Here is a 27,434-nt window from a genome sequence, read left to right on the forward strand (position 1 = left end):
ATTAAATGCTCAATAAATGTTAGCTTTATCATCATGATCTTCTTCTTCCTCAAATAAGCCCCTCTTTGAATACTTCCCTTCCCCTCCCAACCCCTGTATTGTCCCAGGGCAGCCTGTCAACATGTAGGCCAGTGTCACTCTGGTTATCCTTAGCTTTGGAGTCAGGCAGACTTGAGTTTTAAACCTTATTCAATCTGCAACCTTGGGTAAGATAACCCATGATATCTTCAACTTTAAAATGGTAATAATAATACATACTTTGTTTGGCTGTTTTGAGGACTACTTCAAAAGCATTTTATATGAAGTATTTAGCATGGTTCCAGCTACACTGTAGGCACTGAATATGATTAGCCCTTGAACAACCCACGTTGTTCCCTTATAGGTTGAACCCTACACAGGTTCCCTTATAGGCAGATTTTTTTTTTTCAGTAGCAAATACTACCGGAGAAGGCAATGGCACCCCACTCCAGTACTCTTGCCTGGAAAATCCCATGGACGGAGGAGCCTGGTAGGCCGCAGTCCATGGGATCACTAAGAGTCAGACTCGACTGAACGACTTCACTTTCACTTTTCATTTTCATGCATTGGAGAAGGAAATGGCAACCCACTCCAGTGTTTTTGCCTGGAGAATCCCAGGGACGGGGGAGCCTGGTGGGCTGTCATCTATGGGGTCGCACAGAGTCGGACACGACTGAAGTGACTTAGCAGCAGCCACGGCAAATACTACAGTAATATGCCATTCTCATATTCTCACGATCTCAGTTTTATCGTGGATGCAGAACCCACATAAAGAGGAACCACAGATATGGAGGAACTGCATACATGAAGGGACGACTACAAGTTACTATGTGACTTTCCACTGCTTAGAAAGGTGATGCCCCTAACCCCCAGGTTGTTCAAGGGTCGACTGGAATGATAATTGCTACTATGATGATGATGACAAAAGAAAAACAAAAAGACAATTACAGAACAAGAGGGGAATGAAGAAAGATGAAAGAAAAGTAGTGGCCACACCAGCACCTGCTGCTCTATTAAAAAGTATTTTCTGACCAGCTGAGTTCTGCTCCCCTACAATTTCACCTCATCATTGCCATCTCTGTTCACTGGAGTTGCAGAGAACACATCTGCTCTGTTTGCCTGGCTTACTTGCCAGCCCTGCAGATGTTCAAAGAGGGCACACAGCCCCCTCCCTGCCCCTACAGCAGCAGGAAGACATACCCCATTTTTCAGATGTGTGTTAGAAAACATGGTTTTTAGATTCCTCCCTAACAGGAGGTCCCTCCAGCACACTCCCTGTCCTTCTTGAATGGGGCCCAGAACACTGCAGGATCATTTCACAGTATGGCCACACTCTTGCTGGGGACAGGCATGGCATCCTGCATCTCGCTAGGTTCCGTACAGTACAGTCTTTCTGTCTACTCCAGGCAGATGAGAATGGAAACGAAATTGTCCTTGTTCACTTTAAATTTCTGTCTGAAATGACCTTCAGAGAACAAAATTGCTTGTGATACGGGGCACCAGAAGGAGCAGTCCCAACACAACCACATTTAATGTGAGCAGTCTTTTGGTGGCACAGCCCTGCTGACAGGATTCTCCAAGTATTGAGACATTGATCTATCAGAGAGAAGGGAGCCCTTCTGCTGAGCAACAAGATGGAAGTAAGAGAGAGAGCCTAGTGCAGGCCTGAGCTCCAGAAGACTTTGGAGAAAGAGCTCCAGCTAAAGTTAGGCAGATCCAGTCCCCACCCAAGGCAGTGCTCCAGCTAGTAATGGCTGCTACCAGCTGAGCACTTACTGGTTCAGTCTCTGTACCAGAGCCTTCATCACCATTATTCCATTTAACTAGCACAACAACCTATAAAAGAGAATTTTACTATTCCCATCTTATAGGTGGGAAAACTGAGACCCTTGGATTGTATTACTTCTTCAAGGTCATATAAGTAGTAAGTAACAGAGCTAGAGTTTGAATCTGTTACCTCACTGTTTTTAACTACTGTACTGTATAGACAGACCCTCACTAACTATGTGGCCTTAAACAAGTGGCAGCCATGCTGAGCCTCAATTCTGTCATCTCCGTCTTACCTTGCCTAGTTTTTTAGGGATTAAATGAAATAACATATTTAAAGTGCTCTACATGTAGTAGGTGTTCAAGAAATTACAGTTTTCTCCTTGTCAAATCCCAGTTCTCCCACTTAAACTGACTGGGAAAAATCACTCAACTTTTATCAGACACAGTGAAAACTGGGTGTGTTTTCCAAACATCTAACCTTGTATATCGATAATATGGCCTCGAGGCTCCAATGTCCCAGCCTCTTTTGCTTCTTAGCCTAACTTTCTGCTGGTATGCACAGCTCTAGCAGTATTATGGTTTTGGTTTCTCCCAGCAAACATCATATTTATGAACCACAAATAACAAAGTAGAAGATGCGGAAGAGCTCTGGCTTGTTAATTAAGAACAATAGCAGAAGCAGCTGGGCAGAAAATGCCAACGAGTCAGAAGCAGAGGCAGCATAACTCTGTTTGTTGACAGAAGCGGGCGCAGTGTTGTACGTTAATTGGGGAAGTGGGTAAACATTTGCCTGCAGCTTGCCCCCCTTCCCCACCCCACCCTACCCCCTGTGCATTGGAAGACAGACAGCAGGCTAGGCTCTCCCCACCACCTTGTCTGCCCATCTGCCCAGAGCCCAAGAGATATCAGTAGAGCAGCCTTGCAATGGGTTCCTTGTAAGCAGAGAGGATTCTGGAGGCGGATGTGTCTCCTTAATGACCCTCCTGGGCATACCAGATTTCCATCTGGATACAGTCAAAGATAGTATTCCCTTCTTCAGTTCACCAGCCTGCCTGTGACGCTTAGGCCCCCAGGGTGTCCTCTCCCCATCATCTTGGAGAAGACAGCAGAGCCATCTCATTAGGTGTGGCTTGAGTTGAGCAGAGGACAAGATTGCCTGTCTCAGGTGCTGTAGTCTTTGCCCAGGGGCCCAGAGCTCCTGTACACAAATCTGACTGAGCAGACTGCCCAGCCTCCTGTCACACACACTTGGAGCTGTCCGTTTATCTGTGTGTCCATCATCCACCCTTATAGTTACTCACATATATGGCAGCCATCACTGAATACCTGCTCTGTGCCAGGCACTGTGCTAATTATGTTTTTCTTCACTTAATCCTCATATCAGTCCTACAGGGTTGATATTAACTCCAAAGCCACAGAGCTAATAGCTACGCAGTTGTGATTTAAACCAGAATCTTTCTGGAGTCACGGCCCATTGTCCGTATCGCTAGACTAGTATTAGTATGTCTCAGCTTTTTAAAATTCATGTTCCCTTTAGGAAAGTTTGAGGTTTTTTTTTCTCTCACTCTTGGATTCAGAAAATCTCCACATCACATCCTTGCCGGTGACCAAAGAAGACATAAACGTAATATAGGGTTTGATTTGGGATATGATTAACATACCCCAATGAGCCAAGAAGACTCTGTCTAGCTTTATTCTCTGTACTAGTTCATATTATAAAATAATTTTTACTTCTAAAATATAAAGTCATATTATGGCATCAACTCCCTTCTTTTTTTGGAACTAAATATCTTCACCAGTGCCACCAACAGGGAGACTGATATGCCTCCCTAGGGAACCTCTCCTCAGTAGGGGAGATGCTCGTCTCTGGGCTCCATGGGGTGGGCACTGTATAGTCTCTGCTGCAGGTGTGTTCAGCAGGAAGATCAGCCCCAAAAGCTTAGCTCTCTCCCACCAAACAGAAAAGGTTCTCCCTGCTGTCCAGAGTTAAACAAGTGCATGTCCTCTGGAATGCCGATCAGTTTTTAACCAGCACCCTTTCCTAAGGCCCTCCTGCTCTGCTGTCCCAGCTGAGCTGTGGGTCTCCACCTGCCCAGGAAGAAATTCCAGCTTGAACGTACATCCTGAGGTCAAATGCTAGTTCTTCCACTAAACTATGAGACTTGGCCTCTCTGAGCTCTGGTTTCCTTGGTTATAAAATGGGGACAACACCTACCTCACAGGGTTATTTTGAGAATCAGATGAAAATAGTAGGTGTGAAAATGCTCGTGCTGGTACATAGTAGGCTCAGAATCAGAGTTCAGGACAGGACCTGAATGCCGCGAGAGAAAATAGTGCTGCTTTCCGTCTTTTGAGTATATATTTTCTTTCTTTTTAGGTAACCCAGCTGGACCCAAATAAGTCATTATTGGAGGTAAAGTTGTTCCCTCAAGAAACCCTTTTCCTTGAAGCAAAAGAGTGAACATGGCTCAGCGGTGGAACCAGCCATTCCTTGACAAGCCAGAGGCCTGCATCAAGAGGAGGGCTCCTCATCAACCCATTTACACGCTCGTCTCACTCAACTCAATGTCACACTTCTGCCTCTTGCAAGATTGCTGGAAAAAAGTAATAATAAACATAGCTACTTAAAATTTCCCATCCGCGAGTATATGTTCCCAATCCTCATTGTAGAGAATTACAACTCTTCCACCCTGACCCCTTCACCTCACCTTTGTTCAATGACTAATGCGCTGTTAAAGTGTGAGTGATCATGCAGTAGGATTTTTACCTCTCCCTGCCCATCTTCCCCACACAGGGTCGGGGACCATTCTGCCTGACCTGCGACACCAGGCTGCTGTGTATTTGATATGTCTCATTGAGCCAGGGCTCATACACCCCTGCCTTTTTCTTTTCATGACTGGATTTCTACTTTGTCACCTAATTTTAAGAGGCAGGGGGATAAAGTCAAATGGGACTTCTTGGCATGGAGATTAAACATTGTTGTAGGAAAACAAAAGGCATATCATTTTTTTTGATACTTCCTGACTCCTTTACTAAGATGTAAGGTGTTTGAGGACTGCATCTGACATATAGCAAGATATTTATTTATTGCTGCTGCCTTGGGGTCCCCAGGTTCCATCTGGGAGTTATTTGCTGTCCCATTACAGTGTGAGAAACTGTTTAAGCTCACGATGTGAATGTTGAGATAGTGTGAAGAGGACCAGTGCCAGGACTTCAGTGTCTGGCCCAGCTGCAGAAAGCTGCTGTTAGGTTTGCACTTGGGCAGGTAGAACCTCATGGGTACCAGCTCCCAGGTTGCTGGTCCGTCAGTGTACACTGAATGCAATTCTCTCTCGCTCTTTTCTCCCTCTACTCCATCACATATTTGGACCTTGTCACTTGGTGTTTTAAGCACCTTGACTGTCGCCAAAATCCGATCAGCCACCCCGTGGACTCTGAGCCCGGCTGTAATAAGGAACCTGCCCCACTGTTTCACTGTTTTAATGTTTCAGTATTAGATGGTAGACTCCTATCTCAAATGAAAGGGATCTCATTCTGTGGCTGAAAATTCTGATTTCATATATTTAAGAGAGCAAACCTGAGGGCTCAGCTCAGAAGACATGTATTGCCTGAACTTACCTATAATAATTTGGGATGATTTAGTAAATGTGGATTATTAATAATCTATGGATTTGGGGTTGGGAATTTAGTTCTTGCAAGAACTGTTTATACCTTCACCACTAGTGATTTATTTTCAGTCTTGAAATGTTTTTCCATATCTGTTTTTATATCACCTGTGGTCTCTATCCTAGGGTTTGGGATCCTGATTTGACATTTTGTACATGCCCAGAAGAGTCTTAAGTGCTGGGTTTGTCCCCCTGACCCAAACCAAGGGGTTCTCAGGAGACTCTTAACAACAGCCTGAGATATGCCTGGTCATTTTCCCTCTGCCCAGAAATGGGCATTGGCCAGGAAAATTCCACCTTGTGTCTTTTCTCTGACACGCAAACCAGGGACTTCCCCTGAACACTCTCTTAAGAGAAGTGTGTTCCTAACAGACTAATGCTACATCTGCCTGTGTACAGGCCTTCTCTGGCCCCAGGGGTCTCTTAAGGGAGGCTGTAAGGAAAAGAGACCCAAACCGGAGTAGTTCAACCTGAGCACTTCCTCTCCAGCTCCACTCCCACCTTCCTAAACTGATGGCCCCACAAGACGATCATTTCCAATGCTACAGATGTACTTGGACGCCAGCTCTTCTTTCTCCAGGGAGCCCATGTTCTGTAGCTGCTGTGGAGAAGCAACAGCCCTGAACTCAGGCCACACTCAGGACCAGCAGCAATGGTGTGGGTGGGGACTGGAGGGAGGCGACTCTTGAGTTCACTCTCATATCTGACCTGTTCCATCTAATTTGGGTTTGACTGCATCATATTGTTCCCCTCTATCACCTTCACTTCTGTATTCCAATAATATAGACTTTACTCTGAAACCGATTTCATAAAAGTTATTAAATGCTACTTGAACCTGTATGAAGTTTACACACCCTTTTTCAACCCTGCCTTGAAAAGTTCTTGCTCGGTCTCATGAAATCCTATCGTTATCGTATTGGTCCCTCTGCTAGGAGACACCCCAGCTAGTTATCACTGTTCACTCATGCCATTCTGTTCTACTGAGCTTTAGAACAGGAGGCCAGAGAAATGTTATGTCCTTTCTTACAAACACAACATTAAAATGACATGTAAAGTTAGGATCCAAGAAAAACATTAAATGACTTACTGTCCCCACAGAAAGAGCATTGTCCTTTGTAATTCTTCCTCCTGTCCTTGGCTTTACTGCTTCCTTGGGCTTTACATCCCAGCCTCCGGACACAGAAATGTGTTGGTCAGAACACGTGCTCTGTGTTCTTGCCCATCTGTCCAGAGTATCATTCCAGGGCTGCAGTCATCCCTGCCTCAATCCAGTTCATTCCTTTGTATTTCTTGGATTATCACTTGTATGTTTGGAGAAATTGTTTGAAGGTTTAAGGAAGTATTGCCAGTTTCCTGCTGCCTCTCAGAAGGTGCAGCTTGGGGGAGTTTGCTGGTTTACAATGGTGTCGTGCTCGGGCATCACTAGTTTTTTGGGACACACAGGTGTTCATTTTTGAATTGCAAGCATCCAAATTCTGAGTTCTTTTATGGAGTCTTTCCTTTTCAGTGTAAGAGAAGAGGATTCAGGTTTTTATAGACTTTATTAGTGACATTAAAAACATAAAGTAAGTCTGCAGTTGTATTAAAATTTCTACTCTCAAAGCTAGACATGCTGAGTCAAATGTGCTGGTCAGGGAGGTTGCAGAGCTCCAGCAGATTTCCCTGAAAGCACAGAAGTTCATGTGGATATGGGAGGGGGTCTTAACTGTCTCCATAAGCAGCGTCTCTGATTGACACACTTCCACCATCCCCCTCAGCCCCTCATCCGACCAGTCCTGAATCCCACAGGCAGATGGGATGTGGAATCTTAAATTCAGTCCAGGAGTAATTCACTTTATAGTCTAAGTGACCCTTCCACATGCATTATCTCATTTGATCCTTTTTCAGATTCTTGGAGGGAGACCTAACCACACACACACACATTCCAGAGACTACAGTGTCTTAGTTTGAACCTTGGTTCTGCCACTGAATAGCTGTGTGACCCAAGGTGAGTAAATTCTTTGAACCTCAGTGTGCTGATAACATTTGCACAGCACTCTGCATTTTACCACACCTTCCACAGCCATCATTACAGTCCACTGCAGCGAGGGAAGCAGGCCAGGCATGATCATTGCATTTTGTACTTGAGGCTCAGAGGGTAGATGCTTGCCTGAAGTCAGAGAGAATGGCAGTAGAAGAGTAGAACTCAAGCCCCAGGCTCTGATACTCAGGTCCACAGCTCTTCCATAAAGAACCTCTAAATTTCATGTCCAAACATGGATCTTAGAATTCCCTACAACTGTATACAAAAAGTTAAATGTGTTCTATTCTGGAAGGAGAATCTGTATTTATCAAATTGTTAGTGGGTTTGATCGACTCCCCCCACCACCGTTTACATTATGCAAACAACATCAGACCATTTGGGAAGTTGAATCTGTCGATTCTTCTCATCAAGTCTTTTTTTTTATTATTAATAACTCTAAAAGCCACAAAGAGGGTAAGATGCAACAACCAGGCTTTCCTGCCTTGAACCTCCCTCTACATTTAGTGTTTCTCCTTTGTCTCAGTCTGCTTTGGAAGATCACCGTTAACAACCCCAACTGGCCATGCAGCTCCTGCATTTTGGAAGTCTCCTCTGAAAGGAAACACCAATAAGAGAGACCTGCTCTCCAGTCTTCAGTCTATTAACTGTGACATAATGTGTGGTTAAGAGAATAGCCTCTGGAGCCATATTGCCTGAATTCAAGTCACTCCCCCACTTAATAGTGTGCCCTTGGGAATTACTTCACCTTCCTGTGCCTCAGCTTTTTAGCTGTGAAGTGTATAATAAAAGTACCTGGTTGATAAAGTTGTGAAGATTAAATGATTCACACTTAACTATTAGCTAACATGTAAGGGAGTTAGAGAACATCTACTATCTGGGTAACGACAGCAGTATGAAATGGCAGGTTCTGGGGGAAGACACAGAAAACATGAAAAGCAGACACAAGAAGTCCAAATGCAGTGCTCTGGGGTCCTTCAGGGAAGGTCAGAGAGCCCTGCATAAAGTGTCACTGAGTTACTGGTGTCCGTAAGGGTCAGCCCAGGGCATCGTGAGAAGGTGGAGGAGCGAGGAGGACTAGCTTGCTGAGCACTCAGGATATGCCCACATTATGCTTAGAGCTTTGGGTACGTTACCTCCCATAAGACCACAACCACCAGCTAGGTGGGTCATCTCGACCCCACTTTGAAGAGGCAGCGAACTCAAAATGATGAAGTGACTTGGCTGAGCTCTAGAACTAGTGCAGAGCGAAGTCTGGGACCCAGATCTTCAACGCCAAAGCTTCTGTGTTTATGACAGTTCAGTGCCACCTTCAGATAAAGTATGACACAACTAAAGCATTTCAAATAATAGTTACAATCATAACATCTTTTAAATGTTGGTGGATGCCAAGAGGGTTTAAAAAGTCACTTTTTATAGAAAACTCAGCATTCCAAAATGACTCATTCCCCAGAGCATCAGAGCCAGAATTTAAGCACTGCCTCTTAAGTACATGCAGTGATTTAAGAAGGTTTCCCTGCCTCTGACATCTCCAAACTCCACTCCCTACTCCATCCTTTGTCCCTACTGACCTAAATTTCTCACTTGGCTTATGAAACTACATTCTATCTGATCTCCCTTACTCCAGTCCTTTCTCTTCTAGACCAGTCTCCACCTAACTGCCAGAAAGAGCTTTCTAAAACATCTGCCTTACCATGCCACACCCCTGCTTCTATCCCCTCAAAGGCTTCCCATTGTCCTCCAAATAAATCCAAACTCGGCTTGGATTTAAACCACCTGTCATCTGTCCCTACTTCCCTCCCCATCTGTATCTCCAGCCACGCCCTCAATCCTGAAATACCTGCAGTTTCCTAAAAGCATCAACTTTCTAGTCCCTCTCCCCTGACTGTTCTTCCGTCACCATGAGACTCCTTGCACCATCCATCCATCCAGCCCTCACTTTCAGTTTAGGCTTCACTTCCTCCACCATGGCTGGTATACCGGACCATGGCCACACCCCCGCACGCTCTCCAGGTTAGGGGCCTGTGCTGAGCTGGATTGGATTTGTTGCAGTGCTGAATCGCTCTGAACTGGAACTCTCAGCTCACGTGCTCTCCCTCCCCCTGACCCCAGACTGTGAGCTCCCCAAAGAGTCTGAGCTACTTCATATCCTCAAGGCCTAGCAAAATGACTCGAAGTAAACACACAGTAATTTGGACTTACTAACCAAATTCAAACAAAGAAATAATGATAGTCACGTATCAATACTAATAAGGTGGTCACTTCCATCTCTAACATCCAGCCTTTCTGGGAACATTGTGAGAGCAGAGACCAGATTGTAGTCATCTGTTTATTCTCTGAGCCAGCCCAGGGTCTGGCATGTAGCTGTCGTGCACCCAGTAGTAACTGAAGCAGTTAATTAATTGGAGCTGGAGCAAAACCAACTGGCACTGGTGAGGAGAGACAGAGTAGAAGAATTGGTGTTGAGTGCACAGGTAAGACCTGCACGGTGCTGGGGGCTCTATGCACTGTCCTCCCACAACTGCCTCAGCATCACTGTAAGGTCCCTACTGTTAGTGTCTCTTATGTAACCGGAAAACTGAGGCTCGGAGAAACTGACACTGTCCAAGAGACGTGTCCAAGTAGAGAAAGAAGCTGACCTTCCAGTCTGGATCTGAGCCCAACGCTCATGCCTGCTCTGTCTCCCCTCCAGTGAGGCGCCTTCCACGAGCTGCTTCAGTAGCTGTAGCTTCTAGCCCACAGATAATAGAGTATAGTGAACATTCTCACCCACTCCCCTCTGCCTTCCAGGATTCTGCACTTCTTTATTGTCCCTCCCACCTCTCTGAAAGGCCCCCCTCTGTCCGCTCTGTAGTCTTCCTGCTCTGCTTGCCTGTGAAATGTCAGCACCCACTGAGTTCCTTCCTTTGCCTTCTCTGTTCCAAACTTTCCTTAGATAAGAAGCAATTTGTACTTTGATGCTCAGTTCAGATTTTGCCTCCATGAGGGTAGAGTCCGTGTCAATCTGAACATTGACAGATCCCTTAGCACGGGCCTGGCCCTGTGTAGGTGCTTGATAGATGGCTGTTACGATAGTGAATATTTATATCATGTTTACTATATGCCAAGCACTAAGTGCTTTACTTGTATTAACTCATTTACATCTCACAGCAATCCTATGAAATACTATTAATATTAGTATCCCCACATTATTGGTGAGAAAATTAAAGCACATTGGTGAGATTAGGTAAGTAATTTGCCCGAGGTCATACAGCTGGTAAACCAAGAAGTCAGATTCAAACACAGGCAGTTTGTCTCCAGAACTCAGGCAATGATCACTCCACCCCACTACTCCTCCTCCAGGTAGCCTCACAGAATCCCCAGGACGAGTTAGGGCCCCTTCTAATCCCTGCGCTTACCCTCAGTAGAGCACTTATCACATTATTGTGATTATTTGCACAGAAGTCTCCTCTGTGGACCATGACAGGTGTGTCCTCACCGGGCCTGGCATAGGGCACAGACAGTCAGTGTTATATAAATGAATGAATAGCAAAACTGCCCTCTGAGGTGAAATATACAGGATCTACAATCCCTGTCTCTTACATCGATAAACTGAGGCTTAGTGAGGTTAAATCATTTGCCCAAAGTCTCACAGCTACTATATAGCATACTCTAAGATAAACGCTTTTTCCATCATGCATTTTCATCAAACCAGCATTTAATTGAAGCACTTTTAAGGGCACCTAAGTGCTCTTTTCCTTATGGAAATTCGGTCAGTTTTGACTCACACATCCATTCATCATTTAGGCTTTTTGTTTAACACAGATTCGCAGCCTCTACCCTTGACCCAGAAGTCCCAGGTTGGCCTGGGGCCACGAACTTCAAGGCAGTGTGGGCAATGCTTAGAGGAGTGCCAGGAGATGTGGGACCCCAGAGGAGGCCCTCATGCAGGCAGTCAGAGGGGCTCTGGGGAGGGGTGAACCCCATCTAGGAGCTCTGGCCAGAGTACCCTCTGTAATGAATGGGCCACCCAAGCCCAAGAGTCAGATCCCAGAGTTAGAGAAGGTAGGCATCCTAGGAATCAGATCTGCCCCTCTGGGCTCAGGTCTCCAGCCCCCTGGAAATTTTCTTGCCTTCCTTGGGCACAAACTGCTAACATTTGTGTAGGACTTTTCCAAGGAGGTGGCAACAAGGAGAGTCTTACTGAAATTTTTCTGTGTTTGGGGGGTCAGGTGGAAGCACATGCATGGGAAACCAGGTGTGGAGGCCAGGAACTTTGCTGTACTCCAGAGGTGGATGCCAGGGCCTCAGCTGGATGGCGCATCCTACGTAGGGATCATCATCTTCATAGCGGGGTCTGCATAGTCCTCTCATTTCAGAGCGTTTCCAGATCAGCAGGCCTACCTACAGATGAGAAAATGGAGGGCCAGAGCAATGAAGTGACTTAGCCAAGGCCTCCCTTCTGGCCTCCTCAACCACACCAAGCATCAGTGGGGAACTGGCTTACACAGGTATTGCCTACATGCCTCCGTTTCTTCATACTAAAAGGGGTACATTTTATGAGTCTTTTACGTGCTATGGGAAGTCATGAACACAGAATGAAGAACAGGTTCTGTGGAATAAAAGTGGTAGTGTGTCATGGGGGTCCAGGGCCTACTAGGGGAGCTCTCCTAGGAATCAGCAGCTCCAAATAGTGGAGGCCTCTGAGAAGAGAAAGGAGGGGATGCTTCCAGAGGCTGGGGGTGTGCCCTGAGCTGGGCTGCTCCTTTCTTACTGACACTGTACCACTTTGTGCTTTGTAGCAGACATGCTCTGGTTAATGGAGTCCCAGGAGAAGGTGCTGGGCAGAGTGGGTGAAGTGACCGAGGAAGGGAATACCCCGGGCCCGCTACAAGCTCTCTGAGCCATGCAGATCCATCAGAATTCTGACTCTGGAGGGGGTTTTCAGATTTTGATTCAAGTGTGGAGGCACCTCTTGTCATCACCTCCCCAGTCTTCCTTCTAATGGAGGGAAAAAAAAAAAAAGTACTGAAAAAGGAACAATTTTCCTCTCTGAAAAAAAAGAAAATCATTCATCCAACAACTGCTAACAAATAAGAATATCCAGTACAGCTGAGTCCACTACGTGTCAGACACTGAGGAGTTTACTTCACTTGTGTTACTGAAGCCTCACGATGCTCCCGTGAAAGCCTTAGTTCTACTCCCATGTGACAAAAAGGAGGAGATGTGACAAAAGCAGGACTCCAGCCCAGGTTCGCTTCCACACTGGCAGCCCTGCTCAGCCAGGCCTTGTGACCAAAAGTGCCGAGGATGAGTGAAAGGTGGTGCTCGAGTCTTGCCCAGCAGTGAGGCACAGTGTGGCCCCTCCTGAGGGGTGAAGGGGGGTTCTAGGTGCACAGAAAGGAGTGAAGAAACCCCCAAGAGAAGAGGCTCCAACACCTTCCTCCACCCATCCCCACGGGATCAGTTCAGAGAAATGCGGATAAAGAAAGTGGCCTCAACTCCTCCAAGTCGCCAACCAGTCTCTTCTGTAGATGCAAAGAACAGCTCGCTTCCCCTACCCCGCACCCAGCTGTATGAGCCTGGAAAAGTCACTTCCCCTCTCAGGTTCCTCTGATACGACATGATGTAGATTGCTTCAGAGAGGGGAGAGGGGCATGCAGAGGCACTTGGAGAGCTTGCAGGGTCACACTGTGCCTACTGTGCCTCTGGCAAGGACAGTAAGGGATCCAAGGGGCTGGGTACTAGAGCATCAGTAGAAATTTCCAGGTAACTTACTGGCCTGGGCCTAGGAACCTGGAAGGGGGGGCGGGGTTGGTGGTCTGTACCTAGTTATCACTCAAGCCTAGAGTCTGAACCACCCACTGGGGCACAAAGGCCTATTTGTGAGCCAGCTCCCTGACCCCAACCTTGCCACCACCGTGGCCAGGAAAGAGAGCTAACATGTTGGGCTCCAAGCCAACCAATTTCGGGTCCTGAGCCAGTCATGCAGCTTGGAACTCACCCACCATACACAGTTTAAAGACTAGGGCGGTCCTAGCTCAAAAGAAGGGGTGGAGGGAATGGGCGGTGGGGCTGTGGGGGTGGAAGTTAGAGTAGCAGAACTCTTTTATCTGAGGGAAAGAGGCCCAGGGTGGGGGCTGGGGCTGCCAGTGAGGATGGGTTAGGTCTCATCCCTCCAAGCCCCATCCCTCCCTCATATCTTCATTTTGGTCAGTGACCTGGGGATTACAGTCTGGGTGCATACACCAGCTAACACGCGTTCCTCCACGCATTTCTGAAGTGGAGTCAGAACTCAGACTCAGGCGAGAGCCTAGCCCTAATGCTCATCCTCTTCGAATTCTCTTCCCCTGAAATTCGGTAGCCTGGCTGCTGCCCTCCTCCATGTAGTCTGATTTCAGGGTGGCCAGGAGGTGAGCCCAGCATGGGTCACAAAGCGCAGCAGTGGCTTAAGTTTAGATGGCCTGTCGGCCCCCAGGGCTGATTCCCCAATTGCTGTTTCCAAAGGCCGTCTTGGGAGATGGAGACCAGGAGAAGAATGCTCCAGAAGACCACCCTGCAGGTGAACACCATCTCCAAAGTCCCAGGAGGACCTGCAAATTACATGGGCCTCTGCATGGTTTTTTCTGTGCAAAATTGCCTCTCCCTCCCTCCCTTGCTTGGCCTGGTCAATTCCAGGTCCTTCCAAACTCAGCTCCAGGAAACTGTGAGAACTAATTTAAAAGGGGGAGGGGTCAGAAAGGAGACTGGTTTCAAGATAAATATACTATAACCCATAACTTTCTTGTGCTCCTGTCATAACTAGTTAAGACACTGTAATGAGTGCAAAGATTCCATTCACAACAGCATATAAAATGCCAAAGAATGCTTAAGAAACAGAATTACAGGGGGAAAAAAAGCATGACAGAATTTACAAAAGGCTGTAAAAGTTGTGAATAAGTAAAAGTCATTCTGGGTCCTAGATGAAAAAATACCATGTTGTGAAGATGTATAATCTCCCTCAAAGTAATGTCTAAAGGCAGTTAAATCAAATTTCCAAAGGGTTTTAAATTTTTCACTTTCTTTTTGGAACTAGCCTTAAAAATTCGAATGTATTTATTTAGAAGACTATCTTTTCAAAATAACTATGAGAATTTGGGGAGGGAGGGAAGAATCAGGAATCAGAAGGTCACTTGCCCTTTCAAGCATTACAGAACTACAATAATCAAAAGGGTGAGACTAGGGCAAAAGGAAATAGCTCCCTAGATGAGAAAGCGCAGAGAGGACCTGAGTTCACCTGAGAAAGCAGAGTATGGTATTTTGTCAGTGGGGACATGGTGAGTCATTAAGCGGTGCTGTAATAACTGACTAATTATTGGGGGGAAATTAAACCACAAACTTACTTCACATATTCCAATATTAATTTTCAAATTAATTTCAAAAATGTAAATAAATGTAAAATTTAAAGTGCTAATATAAAATATAAGTAAATGCTTTTGGATAGTTGGATTTGAAAAACTTTTGTTAAGTATGATCTGCAAATAGAATAAAGAAAAAATGACAGATGTGACTACATGAAAAGTGTTAGTTTTGGTATAACAATAGCAATATAAGATCAATAAAATTGGAGAAATGCAGCATATGTCCAGATAAGAGGGTACTGTTGATTTTACTATATAAAGCAATCACAAATTAAGGAAAAGAGAAGCTATCTGTTAGAAAAATAAGTAAAGCTATACACAGATTTTTTTAAACATGAGTGACCAACACATATGGGGAAAACTAAGGAAATGCAAATTACAGTGACAATAAGATCCCCTTTTCCTGCTTGAACTGGAAAAGATGAAAAAGATCAGCAAAATGCACTGCTGTTGAGTGTATCCACTGATACAACTTTTCCTGAGTGCTGACAGGTTGCAATCAAAAACTGAAAAAAGCCTCTGACCCTCTGACTAATCAGTCTTATTTCTAGGAATTTGTCCTAAGAAAATAATTAGGCAAATTCACAAAGGATGTTCACTGTATTTTTTTATTATAGCAAATATTGGGAACAAACTTAAATACCTATTAAAAGGGAATTGGTTAAATAAATTAAGGTACATTCATACAATGAAATATTAAGCTATTCTTTAAAAGATTATGTAGATACATTGATTGCTATGAAAAGTGCGTATCATATTTGCAAATTTTAAAAAGTAACAACGTGTATTTTTGTAAATGTAGGCACATAGAAATATTTCAGATACACTTTGCTGAAATATCTAAAATGTTTTACTTAACAGAACAGGCAGTAATGTTTCCATTTTGGAAACCTTAGTCTTGCATCAGGGGTCCCTTTCTTCAGAAGGTTCCTCTGACCCTTCTTTGCCCACTCACACCTCAGCCCTGTACTCCCTGTGAGGTCATTGTTAAGTGACTGGGTCCACAGTTGGCCAATGAACTCTTTAAGGGCCCATCACGGTTGACTTATCTCCAGTCCTCAGGCCCAGGCACATACAAGGTGCTCGACATTAATGAAATGAACGATGACCAACGTTCACGTCTCCGTGAATAACCAGCGAGTTGAATAGAATGGAATCGACTGAAAGCCCCCAGGTCTGACCCTACCAGCCCAGAACTGAAGGTGAGAAGAAAAACGCCTGGGAGTGGGAGTCGGATCTGGGTGCCGGTCTTCCTCTGGGCTCAGCAACACTACAACTCCGGGCAAGTCACGTCGCCTCGCTGAACCTTGGAACCTCGGCCGACTCATCTGGAAAGGCGCACGTCACACGTCCCCCAAGGACTGCGGAACAAGCAAGACAGCACACACCAAGCGTTTAGCAGAGTAGCGGTACACAGTAGGCACTCAGAACTAGAAGCAAGTAAGAGGGTGATGAACATCACTCTCTGCGCGTTTGTCCCAGGCTCAGATACGCTCAACAAGAAGGATGTGGAGATGGGAAGCCAGGCGGCAAGGGGCGGCCGCTCCTCCTGGGCACGACCTGCAGAGGCAAGGGCTTGAACCAGAGGAGGGCTGCGGCTGGGGCTCTGCCTTGGGGTTCCGGCCGCGCTCTCCGCGTGGATGCCCTCGTTCCCTCCGCCTGCAGCTAGGTCTCCAATTCACTCCTTCCCTGGGGGAGTTGAGAAAGCCTGGGAAGAGGCCGGTCCTGCGGGCGCCAGGGTAAGGGTTCCGAGAGGGGCCTCAGGCCCAGACATCCACCGTGCCCAGCAAGAGCCCGCGCCTGGAATCCGGCAGAACCTGGACTCTGGCTTTCCTGGTACAGCCGAGTTCGAATTCTGCTGTGTCCCGTACTAGTCGTAAGATGTGGGACAAGTCACCTCACCTCTCTGAGTCTGTCTTCTCACCTGTCAAGTGGGATAACAGGACTTGCCTCTCAGAGGCAGAGGGTGGTGTGACTTAATGATCGCATGTGAAGGAAGCATGCGGCGTAGGGCCCCTCGCAGGACGAGCGCCTGAGAAGTCAAGCCCCACGATGGCAGAGGGTCTTTGTGGCTGCAAACCTGTATCTAGGTCTTTGGTTCTGGCCTAGGCCAGATCCGAGGGCTCGACCACGCAAAAATACCATTTTAGGGGCTGGGGACCGAGACTGCAAACCAGGCTGCGCTTCTCCCTGTCCAAATGGGGGTGCACGCGGCAGACAGTCTTAATGAGTTGAACTGGAGGAAGATGTTGTCGTTGTGTGTCTGTGCGTGTACAGGTGTGTGTGTATCCATGCGCAGATCGTATACACAAGAGCGTCTGTAGTTGTACTGGAAACAGCGTGCTTGGGGCGGCCTGCGTAGACTCCTTCTCCCAAAGGCACCTTCCCTCTTCTCCCCGCGCCCCTTTCCCGGTAAGGAGTTTCAGCCAAACTAACGGAATCTGGCGCGGCCAGGGGAAGGGCAGAGACAGGAGGGGCGATTCCGTCCCGAAGCCCCTGATTTGGGGATAATTACTTTTAATGTCAGAAAGATTTAGTTTAATATCATCTCTATTAGGCTGCCGGGAGGGTAATTAAACGGGACGCGCCGCAGCCGGCAAACAGATGGCGTCTTCTCGCTCCGCTGCCGAGGGCAAACAGCGCAAAAGTCAATGCCTCTCGGGTCCCCCATCCTCGTCCCCGGCCCGGCTCCTACTCAGCGCCACCGCGCCCTCCTACAGTCTCCACCCCCGGCATCACCCTGGGCCCCCACCAGGGCCGTCCCTTTGTACCCCACCACTGCCTGGGCGGGGGCGAAGGTTGGGAGCCAGTCTCAGACATGCAAGCAGTAGATTTTCGTTGCTTGGAGCGCTCACCCGGGGCCCCCACACCTTGGCACAGCAGAACTGTGTGTGCAAATGAGTTAGAGCTAAGAGGACATGCGTAAGCGAGTGAATATGTGTGCGATTGTGTGAAGGCGGGCTTTCTGCTCTCTTCACCTCATTTGTCCCAGAGGTCTGACTTTCTCTGCCCAGGGTCCGGCGGCCCGCTGGGGCCTGTAGTAGTGTTAGGTCCGTGGACTAGCCAGGCACAAGTGCTTATGCTCCGGTCTGGGTGTTTAGTCACCTGGGTGGGAGTCTGTGGAGCTCTGGGTGAGAGGTCACACACCGAGTGTATGTCTCAGAATGAGAACATGCTTATGAGAGGGCTGTAAAGTCCATCAAACTTTCAGAAGGGGTCCTCTGGGATGGGAGAGCAGCGTCGGAGATGCATTTAGATCCCCTGGAGAAGGAAATGGCAATCCACTCCAGTCTTCTTTCCTGGGAAATCCCATGGGCAGAAGAGCCTGATGGCCTACATTCCATGGGGTCACAAGAGTTGGACAGGACTAAGCGACTAAACCAGCAGCACCACCTGAGGTGCTCAGGTGTGAGGGTGTGTCCAAGACTTGTGCAGAATGAGGTGCAGATTGTATGTCCAGCTGTGAAGCCACACTGCGGAGTGCGTAAGGGGCATACCCCCTAATGCCTCAACCTGGGCATGCTTTCCCCACCCTTGGCGGCCAGGTCCAATGACCCCCTTCCGGTCTGCTCCCCTCTGAGAGCACAGTTCAAATCAGGACTAGCCCGAAGTGGCCTATGGAGGTGTGAGTACAGCCACCTCGTCGGAGGACGGTTACTCTGACTCCTTCCATGACACATGCACTCACATGAGCATAGGGGGACATCAGAACCTCAGGGACATCAAAAGAAAAGGTTCTGGTCCCGGACCTATTGGGTTGTGAATGCGAGGAGAAAGGCCAGGCTCTAGGGAGGCTGGGTTCCTCTGGTTGAGCAGGGCTCCAGGCTGTGTCCTCTCCCCGTCTTAAGGAAATGAGATTCCTTCTACACCAGCGGGATAAAATACGGGGACCCCAAACCTTGTGGCTTGACCCTTGGATGCCGCAGGATCACTGGGATGGGAGTAGAGGGAATCTCATAGCGGCTTGGCCTTAACGCCCACCCCCGCCTGCGCCTCCCAAACTAGGCGGACGTCTATACTTCTTTTCGTTTGGGGTTTAAAATGACTAGAAAACTTTATCCAAGGGAGCTCTGGGAGGCGCCTGGCCCCCGGCGCCACATTCTCTTCTCTCTCCTCCAGCCACCCGCCCCCCCACCCCGCCCCCGCTAGGGTGCAGTTAAGGCATAGATTTCCTTAACCTCATAACCTTGTCAAGGTGCTGGAAGGTGGGGGTCTGGGTCCTACGCCCCTGAAGAACTGTTATTCCAGACTCACGCCCTTACCCTCACTCAGAGCGGGAGACCCAACGGGGGCTGACACTTTTCTCTCTCAGGCTCCAGCGAATGGAATATGCTAGGGGCGAACAGCCCGGTTTCTATCATTATCGAAGACGGTCAAGGTCTGAGCATGTCGCGTGCGGGCCTGGTCAACTTTCTGGAAGCAATCTCCCCGTACGTGCCAGGCGCTTCCTCGAACCAGCCCCTCCCCTGCCGGGGTCCCCGGCTTGGCTTCGCTGAGGAACTTAAGCGATGTTCTCTGGCATGCGGCGGCAACCCCGCTTGTCTAGCCTTCCCACCCCAGCTGCCCAGCCCCGGGCTCAGAGGCGGCTGCGCTGGCAGCAGTTGACCTTCCAGGTGGGAAGGGCTGCGTCCGGAGGGCCCCAGCCGAATCTTCGCGCCCAGGACGGCGGGCCAGAGCGTGGGGGCCCTGGAAGTTCGAAAAAGCTACGCTGAAAAGCTTGGTCGGGAGTGGAGAGAGAACGACAGGAAATTCATTTTTCTTTGCTCATGAATTAAATGAATTTTCTTTACTTTCGGAGTAAAGAGAAAAGAAAAAGAATGAGAGAGCATTAGAACGAGAAAAAGAAAGAAACGGGAAAGAGTCAGAGCTAGAAAAACCCAAAGCGATCCCGCTCGAGGACCGCGGCATTAATTCCAGATGTTGCCATTCAAAAGGGAAACAAAATCCGAAACCTGTTACCTCAGCGCACCGAGCTGTTCCTCAGAGCCGTGACGTCAGGACGGGAGAGTGTGACCAAAGTTAAAACTACTCTTGGGGGCCCGCGGCGACCTTGTCTCCGGACCGGAAGGACAGACTGATGTGTGTCCTGCGTTGAAGGGGATCTGGGGAGTCGGAGAGGCCACTTTTCATTTTCGTTTAAAAAAGAAAATCAAACTGTTTGTTAACTTAAAACAACGATGAAAATAACCCCACCACCACAGAAAAGGTATCTGGATGTTGCAAAAGCTAGGAAAAGAAAGCGCAAGATGGGGCAGAAGGACGGGGTAGGGGGGCTGGGAGGGGAAAGGCGCAGAGCGCTCTGGCCCGGCGGGCGCCGACAGGAAGCGCAATCTCATTTCTTCTCTCCCGGCCCCTTTCTAAAAACGAAAATCGTTAAGCCACACTTACCCTCCGTGATGCCTATCGTATCACGACTTTTAAAATAAAGGACCTGCGTTTTAAAGGCGGCAAAGGGGGGAAAAATTGTCTCAACTACCCCAAACGCGTCGGACTTGGGAACAAGCCGAAACGGAGCGGGATAAAGGCAGGAAAAATCATCCTGGCATTTATGCCATGAGCACCCTCCCTTCTCCACCCTCGTGCTCCCATTCCACCCCCACCCCGGCCGCGGTAATTGAATTGTCACCTGCCCCCATCCCGCCCCCAGCCGCCAGGGCTACTTGGGAATGTCGGCCTTGCCAAGCGCCCCTAGCCAGTGAGAGCGGCGCAGCAGAGCCCGCGCCCCAGAAACCGAAGGGTTACACACGTCTACGTAGAGGCGCACCGGACACGGTAATTAGGCGCAATTCACACGCTCTCAGGCACACGGAAACTACTTGTCACGGTATTTTCAACGCTCCTCCTTGCCCACTTTTTTCCACTCCTTCCCTGGCGCGCCCCCTCCCCTCCCCGAGGCGCTCAGAGAAGCTTTTGGAGTTTCGAATCTTTCGGACACTGTAGAATGCGGGGCTCCCCGGACGCGGGCCCGGCCAATCAGAGCGCCGTCTGCCTCCCCTGGCCAATGGCAGGCGCCACATTGTTGTCCAATTCTGTCTAATGGAGCCCTAAGGAGCAACAATAGAGCGGGCGAGCGGCTCATTGAGAGTCTGGCAGCGCCGGGCAACTGGGGCCCGGCTGTGCGCAGCGTCCGGCGCGCTCAGCGAAGGGACGCGGCGAGGGCCGGGTCGCGGGTTCCAGCCAGTCGATCCCTAAACGGTCCCCCGGCTCCGATTTCCGACGAAAGGGTTGAACTGCGCAGCCTTCAGAGGGGGTCCGGAAGTTCGGACATGGTGACTGAAGGAGGGTGACGTGGTCAGATCAGGGGCCGGGGGCAAGGGGAAGAGGCCGAGAGCACCAGCGTCGCGGGCGGAGCTGGGAGGCGCGCGCAGCGCCCGCGGAGGAGGATCCCCGAGCCCAAGGCAGGTAGTTGAGGGCCTCAGGGAGGGCGGGGGGACGCGGCCCGGCCTTCCGCCCCTGTTGACGAAGCCCGGGCCACTCTGGCTTTAGGGACTGCGCGGCTCGAGGGGCCTGAGGGAAGAGGCAGCGCTCACTGGAACCGGGTCCAGAATTCTTGCGCGGAGACACCAGGACCCGGTCCTGGGCTCAGGCCGGGAACCCGGGACCCAGAGGAGGCCGCGGCGGAAGCTTAAGAGTTGGGCCTCCTTGGGCCTTCAGAGGCCAAGGCGCAGGGGGGACTCCTGTGTTCTCCGAGACCCCGTTCCAGAGGCGACTCCCAACGCCTCGGACCTACCAGCTTGGGCCGTTCAAGTCCCACGAACCCAACTCCGAGACCAGAACTTGGGAAATCTGCTCCCGAGTGGGGTCCCGCGGGGCGCCAGGATGGGGAGGGCGTGTCTGACGACTAGGATCCCTAAACCAGGAGGGGAGGGGAAGGCTGGGTGAGTAGCTCAGCGAAAAGGCTCTCTCTTCTGCAGTGCCTAACTTCTGCAAGATACTTTTTCCTCCCCGACTACTCCAGACTACAAGGCTAAAAACTTGTAGTTTTTACTCGTTTCCCAGCCCAGCCTATGCCTGAGGGTTCTTTTTTTCATGCACACACCTCTCTCCCAGACCTCGTCCCAGACCCCTGTATCATCTGTTTCCCGCTGTTTTTTTCGCCTCGCATGCTAACCTTCGGGGTGGGTTTGCCTATTGAAAAGAAATTTCTTGCTCTGAATTTCCTCTTTAGTCCTCATTCCCAGGCCTCCTAAACTCAGCTCCACAACCATTTTCTCTTACTCTCTGGAGGCTCGTACCTTGGAATTTGGAGCCCCCACATTCCCACGGGTCCCTGGGCCCCTAGGCCTAATTTTGCCCCTGAGTTTGTTTCCTCGCCTTCACTCCACTTCCTAGAGCTTTTTTTTTTTTTTTCCTATTCTTGATTTTTTTTCCTCTCTCATTCACCTCTCACCAGAGAAAACTGTTCCAGCCCCACCAGCTGATCTCCATGCTTTAGTACCTCCCTCCTCGTCACCCTTCTACAAAACCGAACGTTTCGCTCCGGATTTCCCCGTTTTGGTCTTGGCATCAGTCTAATTGTTGGGTCAAATTTTTCTCTAATCCGAGTCCCATCAAACATTCTTCTCTACCCGACTAACCTCAGTTATGCTAAAGTTTGGGGGTATTTAAAAAGAAAAAGAACCCACGTTACACTCATCTGAACCAGTGACTTTCAAACTTTTTTCCCCAGCGGAACCACTGATTCAATTGAAATCTACACACAGTGCATAAATGAGTTATAAGAAGAACTCTGAAGGGAGTGGGGTGAAGGAGCTGGGCATTTACAAGGAGGCTCCAAAGCAACTCCTCCCAGCAATTTGGTAACTGTTAGCCAAACTCTCCGCTGCCGATATGCCCCTCTCTAAACCTGGATTCCTCAAGGGTGCGCTTTAGCTTAGTGCACCATGCGCTCCTCACCGCAAGTTTCTCCTCTCTTCCCACGGTCTTACACGCCAGGTCCTGCCATGGAGCTGCGCTCTGAGCTGCCCAGCGTACCCGGCGCGGCGACGGCGGCGGCGACAGCGACGGGGCCGCCCGTGGCTTCGGTGGCGTCGGTGGCAGCGGCGGCGGCGGCGGCCGCTTCGCTACCGGTGAGCGTGGCGGGCGGCTTACTACGGGCGCCGCCGCTGCTGTTGCGGGCTGCGGAGAAGTACCCGCGGACGCCCAAATGCGCGCGCTGCCGCAACCACGGCGTGGTGTCTGCGCTCAAGGGCCACAAGCGCTACTGCCGCTGGAAGGACTGCCTGTGCGCCAAGTGCACGCTCATCGCCGAGCGCCAGCGCGTCATGGCGGCGCAGGTGGCGCTGCGCAGGCAACAGGCGCAGGAAGAGAACGAGGCGCGCGAGTTACAGCTGCTCTACGGCACCGCCGAGGGCCTGGCGCTGGCCGCCGCCAATGGCATCATCCCGCCGCGACCGGCCTATGAGGTCTTTGGCTCTGTGTGCGCAGCCGACGGCGGGGGGCCGGGAGCAGGAGCGCCCGCGGGGACCGGGGGCGGCGCCGCGGGCGCGGGGAGCTCAGGTGAGGAGAGGGGAGCAGGGACGGGTCCAGGGGTGCGAGGCCTTAGGGACTTAATCTCGATACTGAAAGAGTAGAATCCCGTTCTCCAAATGCCCCAACTGCTGGAGTTGGCCGCGCACCCAACTGCTAATTTGGGCCATAAACACACAAAACTCTCCTTTCTCCCCTTTCTGAAGCATTTGCACTTTATTCCTTTCTCCCACCGCAGGCCCCAAAGTAAAGGTTTTAATCTTATCGCCTCTACCCAAACGCAGGGATGTCCCAGCTTCCTTGATTAGTTCACTGGGTCATCTCCCAAGCGCGAAAACCCACGCGTCTTATCTTTTCCTTCTTTCAGCGCTTCTCCACATGCCGCAGATTCCCCACCCCACCCCAACCCCCCACCCCCGCCCTCGCCCCTCTGCTTCCCAACTCTCTTCAGAAATCCCACTGTCTCCAAATCTCCTCCCCCGCCCCTCTTGTTTTTCTCTAGTATTGAAGACACTGAATTCCTTTTAAACCCCTCAGTTCCCCGGGCGAGATTCCTTTTCTTCTGTTCCCAGTGTTCCCTGATCAACCGCCCTGCTCCTTTTTTCCAGCTTCTTTCCCCACTCGTCTCCCTTTTCTCAGAGTATGCGCTCTCTCCCTTCTCTCAATCTCCTTTCCTCTTCCCCCTCTAGCCCCTGCCCTACTCTTTTTGAGACTCCTTAGGCTGTTTTGGTAGGGCTGGGAATTAGGCCGGGGTGCGGGGCGGGGGTGGGGGTGGGTGGGGGGGTGGGGTGGCGGGTGAGGGGGGCGGATTGTCTCAGCTTCCAGCTTGGGAGGGAAGAACTTCTTAGCTCTTGATTTTGGAAAGGATGGATTAAAACAGAGGTTCTACTTTTGCCTGTAGAGAGGCTTGAATCTTATAAACGCCCAAGGTACCCTCCCTTACAGGCTGTGCTGCCCAGGGCCAGAGAACACCCGAGGCTGGCTTGGCTCTTGGAATCACAGGGATAGAGTGAGGCCTTCTATACAGCGTGGTGGTACAGGTGCGAGTTGTGTTGGCTACTTTTTGAACTCTGGGTCAGGCCACTTCTCCAGAGCAGAGCAAGACTAGGAAGAGTGAAGATGTTGGGCACAGTCGTAGGAAGAGGGTCACTGGACATTGAGTTGACAGGGCATAGGTGGCTGGAGTTCTGGGTACAGAAAGACTGCTCTGACAGCCTGGAAAGAGAGCTAGGGCTATAGGAGTTCAGAGGGGAAGGACCGCTGGAGCAAAAAGACGGGCTTTGGAGCCCAGTGAATGAGGGTTGTGGGGCTCAGAGGGAAAGGAAGCTGAGATCCGAAGGGCTCAGGTGCCACAGGGTGCGGTCATTTCCGTGCTAACCCCTCCTTACCCTTTCTCCCCTCCTAGAGGCCAAGTTACAGAAGTTTGACTTGTTCCCCAAGACGCTGCTTCAGGCAGGCCGCCCAGGCAGCCCGCAACCGCAGCCGGGAAAGCCCTTATCACCCGACGGCGCGGACTCGGGTCCTGGGACATCGTCCCCAGAGGTGCGGCCAGGCTCGGGCTCGGAGAACGGCGACGGCGAGTCCTTTTCGGGGTCACCCCTGGCCCGGGCCTCCAAGGAGGCAGGTGGCAGCTGCCCAGGCAGTGCTGGCCCCGGAGGTGGCGGCGAGGAGGACAGCCCGGGATCCGCCAGCCCTTTGGGTTCAGAATCCGGTTCTGAGGCCGACAAAGAAGAGGCGGAGGCCTCGCCTGCGCCAGGGCTGGGCGGGGGCCCGGGTCCACGGCAGCGGACGCCGCTGGACATCTTGACGCGCGTCTTCCCGGGCCACAGGCGGGGCGTCCTGGAGCTGGTGTTGCAGGGCTGTGGCGGCGACGTGGTGCAGGCCATCGAGCAGGTGCTCAACCACCACCGCGGGGGCCTGGCGGCCGGCCTCGGCCCCACCGTACCCCAGACAAGGCCGCAGTGGGGGCGGTAGGCGCCGCGGACGACGCGTGGCCAGGCCGCGTGGACGCCGCGGCCGCCGGGGGCCCGGGGCTCCCCACGCCGCTGCAGGCGGGCCCCGCTGCACCTCCGCACCACAGACCTTTGCTGGCCGGCGCCATGGCGCCCGGGGCTCTGGGCTCGTTGAGCAGTCGCTCGGCCTTCTCGCCACTGCAGCCCAACGCCAGTCACTTCGGCGCCGACGCCGGCGCCTACCCGCTGGGCGCGCCGCTCGGCCTCAGCCCCCTGCGCCTGGCCTACTCGGCGGCGGCGGCGCACAGCCGCGGCCTGGCCTTCATGGCTCCCTACTCCACCGCTGGCCTGGTGCCCACCCTTGGCTTCCGGCCGCCCATGGACTACGCCTTCAGCGATCTCATGCGCGACCGCTCGGCCGCCGCCGCTGCTGTGCACAAGGAGCCGACCTACGGCGGCGGCCTGTACGGGCCCATGGTCAACGGCGCCCCTGAGAAGCAGTAGGGCGAGCAGCCCCGAGCCTGTCGGCCCCCAAACAGGGACTCCAGCCTGGTTCCTGCAGGCCGCCGCCAGGCCTCGCCTGGTGCGCTCTCTGCGCCCCGGCTGGGGTCCTCTCGCTCCACGGTGGTTTTCAGTTTTGTTTTGGACAGTGGGTGGGGAGAGCCGAGCAGAGAGGAGCAGCTTCGGGTGCAAATGTTCTCGGAGGGGATGCGCCGCCCAGATCCTCGACCCCAACCTCCTCATCAAGGCTCCCCAGCCCTTCGAAAGGCCAGGAATTCTTGAGAATTCAGAGGCTGCAGCCGCCGGGCCAGCTCCTGCCTCTCCTGTCTCTATGCTTGTCCCACCTGCCCACGCTCGCAAATGGATGGCAGGATAGTCTGTCTTATGTGTCTCCCCTTTCCTTAAAAAAGTTTAAATATTCTAACAAATATAAATTTAGGATGTATAAATCTCTTGGCACTGAGTTGAGTCTTTGGGACACACATATATATCGATACCAATTGTAAAAAAAAAAAAAAAAGAAATTCTAAGGTGCACTTTCCTCGTTGCGGTATTTGTCGCTCTCTTTGTTGCTTATGCCGATAAGCATGGGTTTCCTTGGTGCAGTGTGAGTTTTTATATATGTATAAATCTATATATAAACTATACATATATATACAAGCCAGTGTATAATGTTATAAAATGGAATTCTAAGTTATTAATTGTAATCTGTAGGTGACCTCGGTATTAACGTGAAAAATATTCAAAAACAAGCAAAAAAAAGGACAAAACGGAAAAAATTAGACTATGCGCTCTTTGTACTTATCAGGTTTTATAGATGAAATATATCGTAAACTCGAGACGAATCCTGCCCACCCGCCCCTCTTGCCTGCGGCCAGTCTTTCCCTAAGGAACGGTCAAGGTGCGCATGAAAGCAGGAACGGAGTGACGTGTGACTGAGCCAGAGCCGCCCGCTGGAGCCCATCCCTGCCTCCCCGGACTCGCCAAACACCTCGGCCGAAGGGCCGGCAGCGGGAAACGCTGCTGCAGAGAATGGCTCACTTTGTGCTTTCCTTTGCATAGACATGAGCTAGAAATAAATGTTATTTTCTAAGAAAAGAGCAACGAATCCCGTCCCGCTTCTCGGGCGGCCGGGTTGAAAAATCTTAATTTCTCGCGGGAACCGCGGTGCCTGGGAGAAGCTTGGCCGAGGTCCGGCGGGTACTACGACCCTCGGGGGTGCTGGACGAGGGGACTTCGAGCCGCGCCTGGGAGAGGCGTGCGCTCGGCCCTCCAGGAGGAGTGGCGCCCGCTGCTCGCGTGGGACCTGGTGTCCCTCCAGCTCCCGCTCGGGCGGCGGCGGGGTCGCCTGGCCAGTGCTCTCTGTCTCTGGAATCCTGCGAGGCTGGAGGCCCGGATCCTGTTCTCTGGGCGCAGATCTGGGCGCCCACCGCGCGCCTCTCTGCTGGGTTTTGGAACGAACCGCAGCCTAGGCACAATCAGGCGACTGGGGCGGGAAGGCTAAGACCGTGTTCCGCCAGAGGCCTGGGAGTTATTTTGGAGTGGTGGGGTGGCGGGGTGCTGCCTTCGCCCTAGGCAGTGAAATCTGAGAGCAGCAGTGAGGACGCGCTTTCCAGCCAGACCTCAGTCCTCACTCCGCACCCCTTTTTCCTTCCCTGCT

The 27,434-nt window shown here is 50.8% G+C and overlaps 2 protein-coding genes across 2 annotated transcripts in view; both read left to right on the forward strand.

Annotated features, from left to right (window-relative positions):
• FAF1 (Fas associated factor 1) overlaps positions 1–6,291 on the forward strand; it is a 498,603-nt gene extending 492,312 nt beyond the window's left edge. Inside the window, exon 19 of the mRNA XM_070368090.1 lies at positions 4,166–6,291. Within this exon, the coding sequence (XP_070224191.1) occupies positions 4,166–4,249 (84 nt within the window). The 3' untranslated portion in view covers positions 4,250–6,291. The remainder of the gene's footprint in view (positions 1–4,165) is intronic.
• A 16,244-nt stretch (positions 6,292–22,535) lies between these two features.
• DMRTA2 (DMRT like family A2) lies at positions 22,536–25,919 on the forward strand. The gene is given in 3 exon segments (XM_070364820.1): positions 22,536–23,351; positions 24,727–25,263; positions 25,266–25,919. Coding segments are annotated over 3 exon segments (1,665 nt in total). The 5' UTR covers positions 22,536–22,735; the 3' UTR covers positions 25,778–25,919.
• Positions 25,920–27,434: the final 1,515 nt, after the last annotated feature.

The sequence above is a fragment of the Bos mutus genome, chromosome 3 (genome assembly GCF_027580195.1).
Source record: "Bos mutus isolate GX-2022 chromosome 3, NWIPB_WYAK_1.1, whole genome shotgun sequence".
NCBI classification, from domain to species: Eukaryota; Metazoa; Chordata; class Mammalia; order Artiodactyla; family Bovidae; genus Bos; species Bos mutus.